Source organism: Cotesia typhae, unplaced genomic scaffold (assembly GCF_013202065.1).
Source record: "Cotesia typhae breed Kobodo isofemale line unplaced genomic scaffold, CoteBio_Ctyphae scaffold_58, whole genome shotgun sequence".
Classification (NCBI taxonomy): Eukaryota; Metazoa; Arthropoda; class Insecta; order Hymenoptera; family Braconidae; genus Cotesia; species Cotesia typhae.
Window position 1 is genome coordinate 1,493,378 of NW_027423778.1, and position 17,582 is coordinate 1,510,959.

The 17,582-nt window shown below is 31.4% G+C and overlaps 3 protein-coding genes across 3 annotated transcripts in view; all 3 read left to right on the plus strand.

The window, feature by feature from the left end:
• Bbs4 (Bardet-Biedl syndrome 4) overlaps positions 1-8,902 on the plus strand; it is a 382,842-nt gene extending 373,940 nt beyond the window's left edge. The window contains exons 10-11 of the mRNA XM_074257990.1: positions 7,875-7,957; positions 8,880-8,902. Of these exons, the coding sequence (XP_074114091.1) occupies positions 7,875-7,928 (54 nt within the window). The 3' untranslated portion in view covers positions 7,929-7,957; positions 8,880-8,902. The remainder of the gene's footprint in view (positions 1-7,874; positions 7,958-8,879) is intronic.
• LOC141537150 (uncharacterized) lies at positions 7,962-10,538 on the plus strand. Its single transcript, XM_074257992.1, has 2 exons — positions 7,962-9,171; positions 9,337-10,538. Exons 1-2 carry the CDS (start codon positions 8,880-8,882, stop codon positions 9,924-9,926), a joined length of 882 nt encoding a protein of 293 aa, XP_074114093.1. The 5' UTR covers positions 7,962-8,879; the 3' UTR covers positions 9,927-10,538.
• Positions 10,539-11,945: 1,407 nt separating this feature from the next.
• Positions 11,946-14,355, plus strand: LOC141537075 (uncharacterized). Its single transcript, XM_074257905.1, has 3 exons — positions 11,946-12,612; positions 12,724-12,860; positions 14,134-14,355. The coding sequence occupies exons 1-3, from the start codon at positions 12,468-12,470 to the stop codon at positions 14,353-14,355; spliced, it is 504 nt and encodes a 167-aa protein (XP_074114006.1). The 5' UTR covers positions 11,946-12,467.
• Positions 14,356-17,582: the final 3,227 nt, after the last annotated feature.

Consider the following 17,582-nt stretch of genomic DNA (forward strand, 5'->3'; position numbering starts at 1 on the left):
CAAGGTGGATCCACAATATGCTCAGGCTCAAGACGGTTAGCACCGAACTTAGCAATAACGTTGAGGCACGCCCGCATGGAGAAATATATATGTCAAAAATATATGTCGCATATATAATATATATGCCGCATATATTTACGCAAAAAAAAATATGTCAGCATATAGTTTTCACATAGATGCTGACATATATGTAGAGATATATGCCAAAATATATGTAAACATGTATAAACATAGATACAGGCATATATCTAGACATATATGTAAGCATATATCTAGACATGTATGTAGACATATATCTCGGCATATATGTAGCAACAGCTACGACAATTCTTGTCCTCATCGGGTGACTACGCTAAAATTCGTGTGCTGTTGTGGCCTGCGAGTTCTCGACACATACACATACATGACATGTACAATCCCAATCGGTGAACAGCGACACACTTGCATCCCTCTCTTTATACTTTTATTTACATTAATTTTTGGTTAACAAGTACTCCGTTAATATTTAATCATCTATATTATTAAGAGAATAATCGAAATTTTGTGGCCAGTGTATTTATATGATGAATTTGGTTTTTATGGTTAAATTTGGTATCATTGGAAATTTGGTATCTTGACCGGAAGTTATGCCATTTCAATGTTTCTTATGATTTTCTCAAATATTTTATTTACTATGATAAGTTTTCGAAGTAGTTATAAATAGATTCGAATTGAGCGATAAACAAAATTTGTTTATTTATTTCTTTTGTTTTGTACAGGTGAATGTGGTTATACGTCAAAAATTAATTTACATTATTAAGAGACTAAGAAAAATTTAGTAACGCATATATCTTTATCGTAAATTGGGATTGATATTTTTTAGCGATAGTTATTTATGATTTAAATAATTGAGAGAGAAAAAAAATTTTGTGACGATCATATTATCATTTTTTAAGAAATTTATATAGTTTAATTTGGTATCATCAGAAAGGTCGAGACAAGAATTAGTGCCTTTTCTTAGTTTTATTTATTTTTCAGGGATAGTCACTTTTTTATGTCAAGTTTTTGGAGGAGTTTTTAATAGTTTTTTGGTTCTACCAATTTGTTCGGTCTCATTTGTCCATTAAATTATTTATAATTGATCCTGTGATAGTACTATTATTCTTAAAATTAATTTAAAAAGTACCTAAACTATTTATAGTGTGATTATAAATATGAAAAAATCATTAAGCCAAAGTTTTCTTATTCATGATTTGTAAATCTCTGCAGTCGCATAGTGACTTTAGGTTGCTAGTGAATCATTATTTTTTAATTTAAGCAGTGATTTAAAGCCAATTCCATAGTATGAATCCTACATATATATATATACACGTATACATACACATGAAAGTCAATATATATATATTAGGGTGTCCCTTAAAATTCAACTTCAATATATTTTTACGCATACCTTCTAAAAAGTTTCGTATGGACCTAATATAGTCTAAAAATAAATATTAGCCCGATTTATAAACGATAACCCGTGCCGACTTGAGTTTTTAACTTGTCCATACAAGTTGCGCGGGAGTAGCGCGGCGACCTGTTACTGCGAGTTTCAATTGTCATTTTATAAGTGATTTCTAACATTTTTAGTGCGTTGTTGTTTATTTTGTGAAAATGTCTGTGGAATTACGAAGTGATAAACAAAATATTTTCCTTATCGGACTGCCAAGCCACCAGATAAATGGTGCAAAATTACCATCTAATCGACAAGTTCTTACCGTTTTATTTTACAATATTCGTGAAGTCAAGCTGACTGTTAGTGAAAGTGCGAATCTTGTTATAAGAGAGTGCATTATATTTTGGGAAAAAGCTAGAATTCCTACGAAGGCAATCCCTAACTGCGTGAAGAAACTTGTTGATTTATATCATGTTTGGAGGGACCTGCAAAAAAACTGTAAGAAAACTCAGTTGACTTTCAAGAATCGTGAAAATAATTTTGTAAAAGACCTTGATAACTTATTTGATATTGCACATGCAGATGCCTTTGACAGAATGAAGATAGAGGAAGACAAAGATTTCTTAAGGAAACAGAGAGAGCCCGGTCGACCGGGATGCTTAGGTGGAATTGACAAAAATTTGGCGGAGAAAGAAGAACGAGTTAGGCAAAGACGATTGGAAGAAGAGGAAAGAAAGGTAAAACAAAGAGAGTTATTGGCTGTTGCATCTACTTCTTCGATAGATAACTTGGAATGTCTTGAGAATTCGGATGAGGAACAGATTTCGAACTCTGAACTTAGTACTCAGATTCCTTGCCCTGAAAAAAGTTTTAAAAGAGGCACAAAAAGTTTAATAACTCCAAAACTGGTAGCAGCTTTAGATCGATGCCAATTAAGCATAAGGGACTCAGTTTACATTCTCCATGCGGTTGTAGAAGCGCTTGGTCTGAACAGCGATGATTTCCCTATAAACAAATCCTCGATTCAGCGAATTCGTACTCAAGCGAGAAAATCCAGGGCAGAAGCAATAAAAACTGACTTCCAGAATAATTTGTCTGACGTAGTCACAATTCATTGGGATGGAAAACTATTACCTGGATTGGATGTACGAAGTTCAAAAGAAGAACGCTTGCCAATTATTGCTTCATTTGACGATAGAGAACAGCTTCTTGCAGTACGGAAATTAGAGAGTTCTTCTGGAAAACATCAAGCTAAAGCCATTTCAACTGCTCTCTTTGACTGGACCCTCCATGACAAAGTACAGATAATGTGCTACGATACAACAGCTTCCAATACTGGCCGTTTCAGTGGAGCTTGTGCTATTTTGGAGCAGACTTTAGAAAGGGAATTGCTGCTTTTTGCTTGTCGTCATCATGTTTATGAGTTGGTCCTTAAAGCTGTTTTTGAAACAAAGGTAAAACATATTACAAGTAGCCCAGATATTCCAATTTTCAAAAAGTTAAGAGATAATTGGAAAAATATTAACACTGATAACATTGAGTCATCTCTAAATTTCGTTGAAGCACATATTGCTAAAACAAACATTACATCTTTGTTAACTTTTTATAAGACTGAACTGTAAAAATCTTTTGTTAGAGACAATTACCGCGAATTGGTTGAACTATGCGTTGTGTTCTTAGGAGGAGACACAGAGAATAAACTAAAACTCAGGCCCCCCGGAGCTTTGCATCAAGCGCGATGGATGGCGAGAGCAATCTATTCTATAAAAATATGTTTGCTTCAATCGCAACTTAAAATTACTGCAAAGGACAAAAATGCTCTACAAGATGTTTGTTTATTTATCGTCACCTTGTATACCAAACCTTGGCTCGAATGTACAATGGCAGTTAAAGCACCTAACCAAGACTTATCCTTTTTGAAAGCTCTAAAAGAATATGAAAAAGTAGACGCGACAAGTTCCAAGGCATCCATAAGCAAGTTTATTCATCATTTATGGTATTTGTGTGAAGAAACAGTCATGTTATCACTCTTTGATGAAGAAGTTGATACCAAAACCAAGACAAAAATGATTAATAACTTAAACAGAGACGAAAGTTCAGATTCCTCTAAACGCTATGTCCCATCGAAGGAAGATATTACGCAAAATTTGTTTGGTAAGTACTTAATATTTTCACGTTTCTTTTTCAAAGTTTTGTGGTTTAGTTTTTGCTTATTTTAATGGTTTTTTCTTTATTTCAGATATGACGCTGGATGATTTTGTGACTCAAAGAAGCAAACGATTTCTATCTCGACTACAGATCGACGACAGTTTTCTTCGGGAAGACGTATCTTCGTGGGGTGACAATCTTGCTTTTTTGGAAGCTAGAAGGCGATTAAGTCGTTTGAAGGTCGTAAATGACACTGCCGAAAGAGCTGTTAAATTAAAGCAAGATTTTAATGGTCTTATCACGGCTGAAGAAGAGCAAAAACAGTTTTTGTTGCGTTGTGTTCAGGAACATAGAAATCTGTATCCAGACTGTAAAAAAACTACACTAAAGAGAAGTTACCCTAATTAATTATTATTATAATTTGTATTTAAATAAAAGTTTGTATTGATATTTTTTTAGTTTTACTCATATTTACTTTATTTGTTGCATTTTAATTAGTTTTGGATCAAACCAAAATGTCAGACCAAAACACCGTTTTTTATTAAACTTTAGAGCTCGGTCGGCACGGGTTGCAATCATGCTACAGATATGAAATTTCATATTTAAGTACATTTTAGCATTTATAAAAAAATTGGAGGGTATGCGTTTCGAAATTCTAAAAAATTTTTTTTTTTGCCATATAAGGGACACCCTAATATATATATACATATTTATATAACAGTGGATAATAAGAAAATGTATCAACAGTTTTTTAGATATTTTTATATTTATAAAAGATATTGTTGTAAATGTTCTATTGCAAATTTACAATAATATAGGCTGTTAAAATAGTAAATAAATAGTAAAAAAAAGTTTAGATTGAGCAAACAACACACATACCAAAGATTATCGTGAAATTTCTTCCATTTATGATAAGATATTCATAAAATTAAGTAATTTTTGAATAATTAATGATCTACAAGATGTCTACGAAAATGTCGTGAATCAAATCTGTAACGCGAAATAATAATTAAACTAATTTTTTTTTCAACAACTATCAGATAAGCATGGAAATAATTTGGAAACACAAATAGATTTCTATGAGATTTGAATACGTTCCAAGTTCTTCTAAATGACAATTCGTTTATCTTGAAACATGTATACAAATAATTGAAATTATTCAATTAATTTAGTATATCAAATCGATTAGGATGTATACACGCCACGTAGTTTGATGAATTTTCAATTGGAAGTATTGTAACTCGTTCGATAAGCATTTTCATTTGGATAAGCAACTCCCAAAGAATTAATTCCTCTTTCTACCATATGCATATGTTTTAGTTTTCTTCCAGCAATTATTGGTTGTTGACACTTTTGGAAATACCAACCAATTGCGTAGCAATGTGTTTCATTATTTAATTCAAGTACTATAAACGATTTAATTTGGAATACTTCATCATTTAACAGTCTAACGCAATGATTATTCCTCTTCTGACATTTTTCGTAACGATTACTGTGTAAAACTTGGTGGTTTACCACAGCTCGATCATAATGTTGCACAACTACTTTCCTATCTAAAAATATATGTCGTCGTTGAAAAGCAAGACATTGCTCTTGAGTTAACTTATTAACATCAGGCTCACCTGATAATTTAACATTGTCAATGGTTTGTTGGTATTTCAAGCGATTTTTAGTACCCAAAAGTTCGTCTATAAATTCTTTCTGCAAGTATGTTAAATCTTTTGACAGTATTTTTCTTAGTTTAGATAAAACACATTTTGTACGGAACATGTCATAAATTTCATGAGGTACTCCATTAAAACTATGCACTGCAGCTAAAATTTCTTGATTAAAATTTTCAAAAATAAAAGCTCCATGTCCCCAGAGCGAACCCCAATTTTCAACACTTCGAGCCAGATGAGCGAGTGAATGCACATAGAAAGTTAATTCTTGTTCTCCGTATAAATCTTTCACGCCAATTATAAAATCAATCAAGCAATTATGAGCATAATAAATATCGGACGGCATAATAGATGTTTGTAATAAAAGTGATATACCATCGACTAGAAGTGCCCAGTGGTCAACATACTTTTTTTTTGGCAACAGCTTTTAATATTGGAAGACTATAAAATAGTAAAAAAGCAACCCACTCGTGAGCTTTTCAGTGAGAACGATCACTCATTTCACGAGTAGTTTTCGACATGTCCATAGTTGGTTTGTAAGACAAAAGAAATTCGTCGACTTTTCCAATAGATAAACCCAAGTAAAAATCTTTTTCATGGTTTACAGAATCAAACCACAGCTTAGCAAATTGACGACAAACTCCTAGTGCAACACAGTGCATCCAATCCACATCAATGCCGAGTATTATATCAAATCTTGGTATTTTTGATAGTATTGATTCACCTTTCATACCTTTCTCTTTTAATTTCACGTGTTTAATTGTCGCAATATTGGTTCTTAAGCCTTCACCATAAGCATTACTCGACTCAATTGGATAGATCCGCACGTTACCTAGTCCTTTTTCAATTCTTTTTCCAGGATTAAAACATAATCCACATCCATATTCCCCATTAAATTGCAGTGAATTACGAAGTTTCGGGCGAACTAGAGCATCGTTTATACTCAAAAGAACAGAACATTTTTTTACAAATTTTCCACCTCCAACATTGTATTCAAATCCTTTCTGATATAAATCTTCAGCTTCGGAGACAAAAGGCTTGAAAAATTCTTGAAGAGAATTTGGACTTCCAGATCCGACCCAAATTGCTGCGAGGAGCACATGTTTCTTCCGTTTTAATGGCTGTAATTCGTTGATAGAACATAATATAGGATATCCACTACAATTAGAACTATCAAATACAGGAACACCGTCATTGTTAAAAGTAATACTTATTATACTTATCATATCACTTTCAATCCTTTTTTTGTATTCCTTGCCATCTTGGATATCGTCGAAAGCATGCTTTTGTATTTTTCTCGATGCTGTTGTAGTTGGCAATGAATATTTGAATTTTCGAACAATTGTTCAAGCTGATATTTTAAAGAAAAGTATAAAAAACTTTGTCCAGATGAACTATCCAATTTTAAGTCGATGTCTTTATCACAGCTGTCACAATGAATTGTGTCGTATTCATCTTCAATCGGGTCATTAAAGTTTTCCATTGAGACTTCGGCCTCTCGATTTACATCATCAGCTATTTTTTTCTTTTGTTCTCCCAAATATAAACTACACTCAGGACAAAGATGATGGATCGTTACTGGATCAGAGAAAACATTTACAATATTTTTCCAATGGTATTTGGACGCTTTTACGACTAATGAATCATTTAAAGCTGACATTCCGCGTACAAAATCTTCAGCTGCAGAATATGTCAACTTATGACGTAATTTTATAGATAAAAAAATTAATGCTGCAATTAAATCATCAGTAGAATAAGAACTGTTGTCAACGATGTTTGTATTACAGTTTGGTCTTGTAGAAGAAAGGCAAGGTGTATATTGCTTTACAGACAAATTCTGCTCTTTAACTAAGTTATTATTTCGCTGAACAGATATTTCATTCGAACTAGCTGCCTCTTAATCATTATTGAGTAAAGTGATGCAATTTGGAGTATTAATTGTACATTCATTGTTTTTTTCAATGTCTTGAATCACACTACCATTGGAGGACTGAAAAACAATCACTAATTAATAATAAGAAACCTGATTTTGCTAAAATCTACATACAAAAAATGATGACATTGAAATCAGCACGCATTTCATTTTTTTTTTTTTTAGGTTTTTTTATTGAATAAATTACTAGTGAAAAAATATTGAGAAATTTGACACCAAAAATTTTATGATACTGAAATTAAAAGACATCTGTGAATTTTTTAGATTCTTATAAATTTTGTTTTAAACAAATTTTATTTTTTTTTTAAATAAAATATATAAATAATTTTATATTTATTTAGAATAAAATAATTAAAGAAAATACATTTACAAATAATTTTACAATTATTTTGAAAAAATATTTTGTTAAGAAGTAGAGATTTACCCAAGCCGGCTTAAGCTTATTATTATTATTGTTAGTAGGTTGGCGGCGATCTACGCGCCACTTGATGGCGCATACGACTCCTCTCCCCTACATTCTTTTATTCTTTCTCGTGCTATGTACTCTTGGCGGTATTACGTGCTAACACGTGCCTTATTACATTAATTATTATCTTTGTATTTTACGTTATATATTATTGCAATATCACTTAATTAATCATTTAGAAGTTAAATAAAGATTTATTTAGATTATTAAACACAAACATTGGTTTATATTTAATTCACTTCCTCACAGGTTATGGGCCCAGCACGCTTCCACAACGTTGGTGATTTTATTAAAAAAATATAATAAAGTTTGTGGAAGTGATTTATTATAAGGTAAGAGTATTTATAAACATTAATTCAGAAAATAAAATATACAAAAAATTAAGTAAGAAGATAAGACGAAATGAATAGATGAGTGAGTCATGCATGCACATAGAAGATAGAACGCAATAGATGCGTATTAACAGACGACGAATTAGACAACTTAGGAAAAACTGACAAATATTCATTTGCGTCATTAAATAAATTCATAGATTTCTGAAAATAATTTTCAGTATACTAGACTGTGACAAAGAGATTAACATTGAGTAGATTGTCTTTTGTTTTATGATGAAAGAATCAGTGAAGCCGGTAGGCGCGAAAAATTTCAAGATGTCGGATAACAGTGTCATAATAATAATAATAACATATAAGAAATCACGTGTATTACACTTTAGATTACGATGTTTTAAGATGGTTTAAAATAGATTTTGGATTTAATTATGAATCATAATAAATTTTGAAATTAAATAAAAATGTATTTGGACATGTCATAAATATTGATCAATATAAAATACATATCAAAAATATTTCGGTAACTTGAGACATGTGATGCTTGCGTTCGGTATCAAGTATCTTATAGTTTGTGAGGTCGTTTTGTTTGCATAATGTATCCCGAGTGTGTGCGTGATCAACCGCCTTCAACGTTGTTTCATTGCCGTGCGTGAAACTGTACGTTGGAATAGGTGTGCATACTCGAGGTGGTGCTGTGTAAATAATCAATCTTGCATTTCAAATTGAAATGAATTGCAGTGCGATCATTTTAATTTAGAAGCACGAAACAGAATTAATTATGAAGAGTATCTGGTATTAGACGAATAGAATTTTAGAATATTAATAATAAGAGATAGATGGAAAATTATTAATTAGATGATAAATTGCTAATTAAATGTATAATTAATTAAATTTAAATTCTGTTTCATAAAATCCGAAATAGATGTCAGAGTCGGAAGAAAAGGCTCAACTGGTCGACTATGACAGCGATGAATGTTCTGAAAGAACATCATCTAGTTTAGAGAATGTTGGACAAGATCCAACATTAAAAATAAAAATTGAGAAAAATATGGATACCCTCCATAGTCTGTCACAATTCCACAAGAGATTGATTCATTTGACAGATAAAAACAATGCAGGACCATCAAAAACAATTGATGAGAATAAAGAGGAACAAGAGTTACAGGTTGAGATGAATAATTTCTCAACACCTGTCAAACCAGACCAGTCGACAAGTAAGTATTGAATATAGAATAATTTAGAAGCTGTAAACTAAACTAGAAGATACACTCTAAGAAGTATAAAAGTGTTTAAGAATAATTAGAGGAGGCCTATTTAGACATTAAGATGCTTAGATGTTAACAAAATTCCAGATACTAATTAAGATTATATGTTTACAGATAAAGATGAAGGTATTTTAAATAAAACCGAAAATACAAAAGCCAAGATTGTCAGCTGTGAAAAGATGGTGATGATTGGCAACAAAGAATTTGAAGACATGAAAATGCTGATGGTCGAGTCCAACAAACAGACTCGCGAGATGGCAGCAACACTCGGTAGAGCTGCAAAACGATTAGAGGAAGTCACTCACGAACTGGTCAAAGCTCTTAAGATGACTGTAGATGGACGCATAGCAGAGCTAGATCGGGAGAAGGCTAAATTAGAAGCAACTAAGGTAAAAGATTCACATATAGTTCCCAATATCCCAGATAGAACACAGTTAGATGCTACAAATGGGAATAACAACATCACTAGAGAATTGAATTTGGTTAAAGATGTATTACTGTTAAATCAAAATAAGATTAACATCAAAAGAGAATACAAGTTAACTCAAAAATCAAATTATAATATTTGGCTTGATTATTTAAAATCAGAACTAACTAGTTGTGATTTATTAGATGTAATAGATGAAAATAATAGTAAGGAAAATAATTTACCAAATTCAATAATTCAAAAAAGAAAATGTCTGGTTAGAGATAATTATTATTAATCATTTAGATGAAGATTATCACAAGAAAATTCTCGATATTTCAGAACCTGTAGAAGTCTTAAAGAGAATCAAAGCTTGTAGAAAAGAACAGATAAATCTTACTTCAAGCTCTGTTAGAAAAAGATTATATTCAATTAAGATGAAAAAGAATGAAAAGGTCAATGATTTCTGTGAAAGATTTGACCAGACCATTAGAGAATATGAATCGTGTGGAGATGGGGAGAAATTAACTGAGCAAGAAATTAGATCTGCGTTTTATCAAGCCATAACCCCAATGAATCCTCAATTAATGTCTGCTGATTTCATCAAAAGATCTCATTCAAAAGAGATGACAATAAATGAAATGAAATCTTTTATACTGCAATTAGAAGCCGAGAGGAAAACCAACGACGGGGAGGAGACGATCAAGGCTCAAACAGCCAAGGTGGACGGCAAGAAGAACTGTCACAGATGCGCCAAGCCTGGTCATAAAATTGAAAATTGTTCCCTACCAAAAGATCTATGGTTCTGCTACTGCAGAAAAAAAAATTTTTTTTCTTAAAATTTTATTCTTTCATTTTTATCTTAATTAAGTTTGGTAAATAGCGTAATTTTGATATTTTGAACAGTTGAAATTTCATTTAGTGGCATAATGATGAGAAAAAAAAACATTTAAAAAAAATTATTTTTTTCATAAATTTCAAAAATTCATATTTTTGAAAAAACAAAAAACGCAGTTCCAAAAATTTCAGGATCCTTTCAGATTGGTACAAGTTAGTATACAAAAAAATTTAAGCCAAAAATTTATTGTCGACCGTCATTGTTTACGATTTTCAAAAATTCAAAATTTGGCATTTATTTTAATTTTTTCCCAAAATATTTTTTTTCATTAGCTCCAAGTGTTCCCTTCCAAACAAACGAAAGACCATTCTTGTATCTATACAAGTTTTCGAGATATTACAAAAACAAAATTGAAAAATTGGAAAAATCGCGAAATTTTGAATTTACATATCTTTTGAAAAAAATTTTTTTATTTTTTTTCCTTCTGCAGAGCTTCGTTATATGATAAAAGAAAACTTCTTACCAAAATTTGTCCAAATAGAAAGGGGTCGATTCCAACTATTGGTCGATTTGACATGGAATGACCCATAAAGTTGATCAAGTTTCAGGGAATTTAAAATATTATTGTTGAATTTTGCCGTCTCCAAAATTGTATGCGAGAATTTTTCGTATTCAATATATTATTAGTTCAGTTAAAAAAAAAAACGAAGTAGATTTTAAATCAACTTTGAAGAATATTTCATTTATTCAATCTAATCAATTATTAGTAATAATCAAATAGATTTTCTTCAAAATAAGTACAGCTGTTTTAGAAATAATATATTACAAATACAACCATTATTACTTTCATTGTAGTGATTACTAATAACTTATTAGTAATAAGTTAAAAACTTATTCATTTCTTGCAGTTTCGAACGTTGAGAATCAATTGAAGATACTGGATCAAATACTGAAATTATAAAACATTGTATGTAATCATTTATACACGGAATTTCATTTTCTGTTTGAAAAAGTCCTTATTTTTTTACTTTTTTTTCTTCTAAAAATTTCATAAAAAATAAAAAAAAAATTATTTAACTTTATTGTATTTTTTAAAAGATTAAAGGACTGATTCTGGCTAAAACATTCAAGACACAACAAAATGAAAAAATATTTCTGTTAAAAAAATGGATTTCTTCACGTAAACTGTTCATAAATTTTTTTTTATCCGTAAGTCTTAAATACTGATTGTGACGGAAATATTCAAGATACTAAAAAATGATGTGAGACAATTTTTATAGAAAATTTAAGAAAGTACGAGTGCTAGGCGAGGTGGGGATAGGTATCGACTCTAGCGCGGTAAGGGGAGAGCAGTAACCATATGATTTTTCTCAATATATAGATATACATTTAACATTGGCTAATGGCGACATTTATTTTTTCTTTTAATTAATACACTTTAATTAGTCGGGCATAAGAGATATGAATTGAAATGGTTTGCATGATTTAACAGGATTAAAAATGATTAGAAAATTAATCATATTGAATCATTTTGTTTAATCAGGGAGACCAATGTTAAATTGCTCAACTTTAAAGTAAATTATTTATTTAAATAATCGGGCAATCTCCTTCAAATTTTCAAAATTGACTTAAATATATTTAAACTTCAGATTAAAAAAAATTCAAGCCCTTTATCAAAAGTTGCCTTGGTGCTCGTACTTCCTTAAATTGTTACAAAAAAAGTTTTTATTAATTTTAACGTGTCTCTAATTCTTAAATAAGATTACTAAAAATTATTTTTTAATTCTAATTTGATTTCTAAAAAAAAGTCTATATTTTTTTTTATAAGCTCACTTCAAACCATATACCCCAATGTTTACATACTAGTTCACTATTTAACACCACTGCTACTGCTCCTATGTTGAATTTGTCTCTGAGTCTATAATATAATTCGAATGCTTGATCTAGTTCACGGTGATTGAAGGTGTGCGTCTGGATTCTGACCAACATACAAGTATATTGATGGCAAAAAGTATGCAATCTCTAGCTGGACGTATTATGAACGCAATGTGGACACCCGGCAAAATGAAGAAACTGTATCTTTCAAGAGCTAAAGTTCAAGGAGAATACTCGACAGTAACACATCAAGAAATAAGTAAATTGAAAAGTGAGAATTCTCATCGTTATATGTGTGTGTGTATGTGTGTATGTGTGTGTGTGTGTGCCATGACAGTTGGCTGATGGAATTATTAATAAAATGTGGTTAAAAAATTTACAGGGTTATGTAGGCATTTTCAAAAGAAAGGTAAAATTTCATGTTCAGGCTCCGCAAATAATTTGGACAAGAACTTAAGGACTTGGATCTCTAACAAGTTACGTGAGAAGAAGCGCACATCCCAGGTTGCCCGTACTACCGTATAATGATTTTAAATCATTATTATTATGATAACACAAAAATATTAAACAGATGTTATTTTATTAAATCTAAATAAATAAATATTTAATATACTAAAAAAAAACATTTTATTATGAACGTCGTGTTTTCTGTCCACATTGATGGGCGTATAAAAAAACTGTGAAATCGAGTCTTGAATATATTACGTTAGGATTGACTTAGTCAGTATTAACGATCGTTATTTTTGGCAACATTCAAACAACAAAATTTATTTGTTATGTTAAATTAAGTATTTTTTTCTTGCAAATTACTTACTCAAATTATAATTTTGTCACTGGATAAGATTTCGAGCAATCATTAATTGTGTCATGCAATGCTGAATTGTCTCAATGCTTGTTTTACAAACGTCTTGAAAATTTCCGTGTGAAAATCGAATTTTGTAAATTTTGAGGTGAGACCAAAATATACATACGCGCTTTCGCGCTAAGGCATGTGAAAATCGGTCTTCAGTCACTTACTATCAACCCAGCAAAGATGAATCTAGTTTATAGTAAATTTAATTTTTTAAGACTTATAGCTTTACATCGTAATTCAATTGTAGTTTCACTGTCGAATTTTTTATTTTTTTTATTTGATGTGCTTATGTATTAAACGATATAACTATACCATAAAAGTACGTTGAAAACGTACTGCAAACACGACAAAAAAAACCATAAAACCACTATGAATTCACGGTGAAACCACTATAAATCCACGGTGAAACCACTGTGGATCCACCGTGGTTTCACCGGGGATTCACCGTGGATCCACCGTGGATCCACCGTGGATTTATAGTGGATCCACGGTGGATTTATTGTGGTTTCAAGACCGCGAGGGCAGTAAAAACCCTTTCGGTGACAAACCGCACAGACCTCAGCAGCCTCAAAAAAAATTCTAGCTTAAGATAATGTCATAGAATGCGAATGGTCTTTGGAACTTTCTTGCTCATCAGCATTAGGCAAGAGGTGACATTTTCTGCATTTGTGAAACTCCAATGCCCAGTGAAATCACGCTACCAAGAGATTGGAGTAATTTCAGCGTAGTAACTTCTCCAGCTATCAAAGAAAAAAGTATGGGCCACTTAAGTCGTGGCATCACCATTATCGCCTGAAATGGCCTGGAACTAAAGGTAATAGAATGCTCAGATAGCTGGCTTTTTGTGACAGTCGATTTAATAAAAAATGCTAAGCTGCTTGAAATTCTAAATTTTCGAAGAGTTTTCATGAGAAATAATTTACCAAAATCTGGATCAAGACGAATGAATCAGCAATGATAAATTCGGATGATAATCATGGACCTGAGACTCACTGGGTTGCATACAAGAAGATCAATGATGAAGTAATTTACTTTGCCAGTTTTGGTAATCTGCAGCTCCCGCAACACTTGACGGAATATCTCGAAGTTGGTAGCGTAAAGTACAATCATGAAAGAGATCACGACTTTGATACAATCATATGTGGACATTTATGTCTTTAAATTCCTGACTGGACAACTATAAATTGAAGTGACTCGGGATAACGAACGTTAGTCATGGCAGAGTCATTCACCTTGATACTATCCGGAAACTCCTCCGTATTGAAGGAAAATTATTTTCCACCGATTGAGCAATCACCAACAAAAAATTATGTTCTTGAACTTGTTAAACTCCTGACATTCAATTCAATACCAAATTCGATAATGGTACTAATAAATTCTATGTGTTATCAAAAAGATCCAAGAGAAGTAAAATCAAGAGTTTGAATCATCAGCATAGATTCCAAATCAAACTGCTGCTTACTGTTTAATAATTCACAACTGGATAATGGAATACAACCCTATCAGGAGCACTGTAAGAAAACTTACCTAATAGTACAGTTTGATTCTAAGCCTACCATACATAACATGTATATGTAGAACTTTGCATCCAGACAAACAAGGAAAGGTCCATGGGAACGAGCAGCAAAAGATAGAGAATGATTTTTTCGACGGAGACAAGAATTAAATAAAATTATCCAACCGGTGTTAATTAATAAACTTAATGTGATAAAAAAATAATTAATAAAAAATCACTTCTATTTGTAATTTAATGATTGTTTATTTATAAAACCTTATTAAAATAATTATTTTAAGATACATTAGTTCATAAAAAAGATTTATTATTACAGTCATAGCAGTCCTTCTTCAATGGATAAGGGCCGTCGGGAACATCATTATACATAGTCTTATAATGCTCTGTACATCTCGTGTAGTCGATAAATCTTGTGTCCATCTTCATGTGATGAAGTAGCTTTGACCATACATTATTAATTTCGTGTTTTGTAAATTGTAGAATGAAAGATTTATCTAAACAAGCGATATCTTGCGCATCCATCCTAGTCAGAGACTACAACTGGTAGAATATTTGAAACGACTTTTCCAACGATGAATTCAGGCCCCAACAACTGAGAAACTACCGTTTCATCTTTTGCACTGTTTCGTAGGCATAAGCATAATTGCTTTTCTTTGAGTGATTTTTCTTCAGGAGACACGGTCGGATGGGATCAAAGTCTTCAAGATGGTTGATAAATCGCATCTTTGATAAATCAATTACTAGATGTAAAAAATTAATTACTTTTTCAAGCCAATGTTTTTTTTTGTTTTTTTCACTCGAAACATAAACGTATGTTTTGTGCGTGAGAGTCTCTCGCAGCACTTCTTCGAGTTCGTGGTAGAAGAATGATCCTTCATTCTATCTAATACCATGGTTTCGCAACAAAAAGTCTTTGATCTCGAAGATCATGAATTCATTGGTGTACTCAGCGGGTGGTTCAAAAGTTGCTAGCGCAGCAGAACTTAGAAAATCTACTTCATCAATAAGTGAGATAACAGCAAGCTCTTTGACAATGAAAGATTCGTCAAGCGAGTAGAAGCCTTCAAAATTAATGGAAATCTTCATCCCCTCAACTCAAGTGCAATTCACCTCTTACTAAATCACCTCTAAATAAGAATATTTTTAAACTGTAAATAGCTTTTGCCATCAACCTTGCATGGTGCATAGAACCAAAACGCTTAAAATGAATCTTCTGATTTAGAAGTCATTGAGAAATATTACAGATAACTCCAGGAGTTCCTTGTAATTATCCTGTGGATGAAAAATCTAATAATAAATGAATTATCAATTGTAGTAATGATTTTTTCACAGTTTCCATAGAATAATAAATTTTCGAAACTTTCAAATATTAAATATATTCAACTCGGGTCATTATTTTTTTACAGTAAATGAAATGAAGAAGAAATAAAACTTTTTTCCCCTCCGGGCATAAAGCGTCAACGTTAGCCCCGCTGCGCTAAACGAAGTTTCCGCTTTACGCCTTTGTCGGGGAAAAAAATAGTATACACTCCTCAGGAAGTAAATAAGAAAGCCTCAGATCACATGTTTGTTGACCTCGGCTTTGCCTCGGCTAACAATTGCATGTGCTCTGAAACATTTATTCATTTTCTTCCCTAGGGGTATAATATACTATTAATACATAAGCATTTTTTCTTTTAGTAGCTTTATGAAAATAATAGCGCATCAGAACCATCTTTACATACAAAAGTAATTTGTAAAATAGTAATATATTAATTTATATCATTTCTACAATTGAATCGTCAAAATTTTATACATTTAGAAGTTTACATTTGAATATCTTTAGAGCAGCTATCTCTATGATGAAAGTGTAAGAGATCTTTTTTGTAGAGTGTTAAATTTTCTATATGAATATGCTATAGGCTCATTTATGAGGTGCAAATACCAAGCTATAAAGATTAAAGAAACAAAAAAAAAAAACATTTTTCCCAAGTCATGTAATAGGAAATGGAAAATTATAAACATCTTCTACACAATAAAAATACGTCATTGTCAATTTTTGTAAATCATTTTTTTTTTCTAATCAAAGATATTTTTTCAATTATAAATTTTAAAAATACTTGTGAATCGAATAAAACTTTAGGTTAACTGTATATTTTATAATTTTTTGATTTCAATATATTACAGAAAAATCAATGATGATGGAGCAGATCTTTATCAACGACTTTACAATGTTATTAAAATTTCATGCTCCGAAAAATCTAAATAATTGATTCAAGCAAAGACAAACACGCTTTGGACAAGTTTAAAATGTATGGAAAAAGAAAAAGGAAAAAATTTCGTATCAATTGTTAATGGAAAAATCACTTCCTTTAAACGAAAAGCTTTAAACAAAAAGTTGGTCTGACCATTCATAAAATTTCTGACATCCCGTTCAAACAGTAAGAATTCGCAAATTAAAGGGATTGAGAGTTCTTTTCAATCGCCAAATACAAGTTTGATAGTAGCTAGTAAACCTTTGATGATTACCTCAACATCTCAGAGTGATGTTGACACCAAAAACGATGAATTGGGTTTTGATAATCTTGAACTTTTTCGCTGAACTCCAGTCCAAGATTTCGATTAAAAAAATATTTCTAATCTTAAACGACAAATATCTGATATAACTTAAGCACGAGATGGAGGATTTGGTTATGAAGACAACGGAAAGCAATTGAAAGCTCTTAGAGAAAAGTTAGCTACTGAAAGACGACAATTAAAAAAATGACAAAATGCTGCAGAAAAACAGAAAAAACATCGACTGGAAAAAAAGCAAAAATTTAATGAAGTTTGTGAAAAGAATCCAGAAATTGCCAAGGAGTTAAAAATCAAAGACAAGCCAAGAAAGCCTCGACTT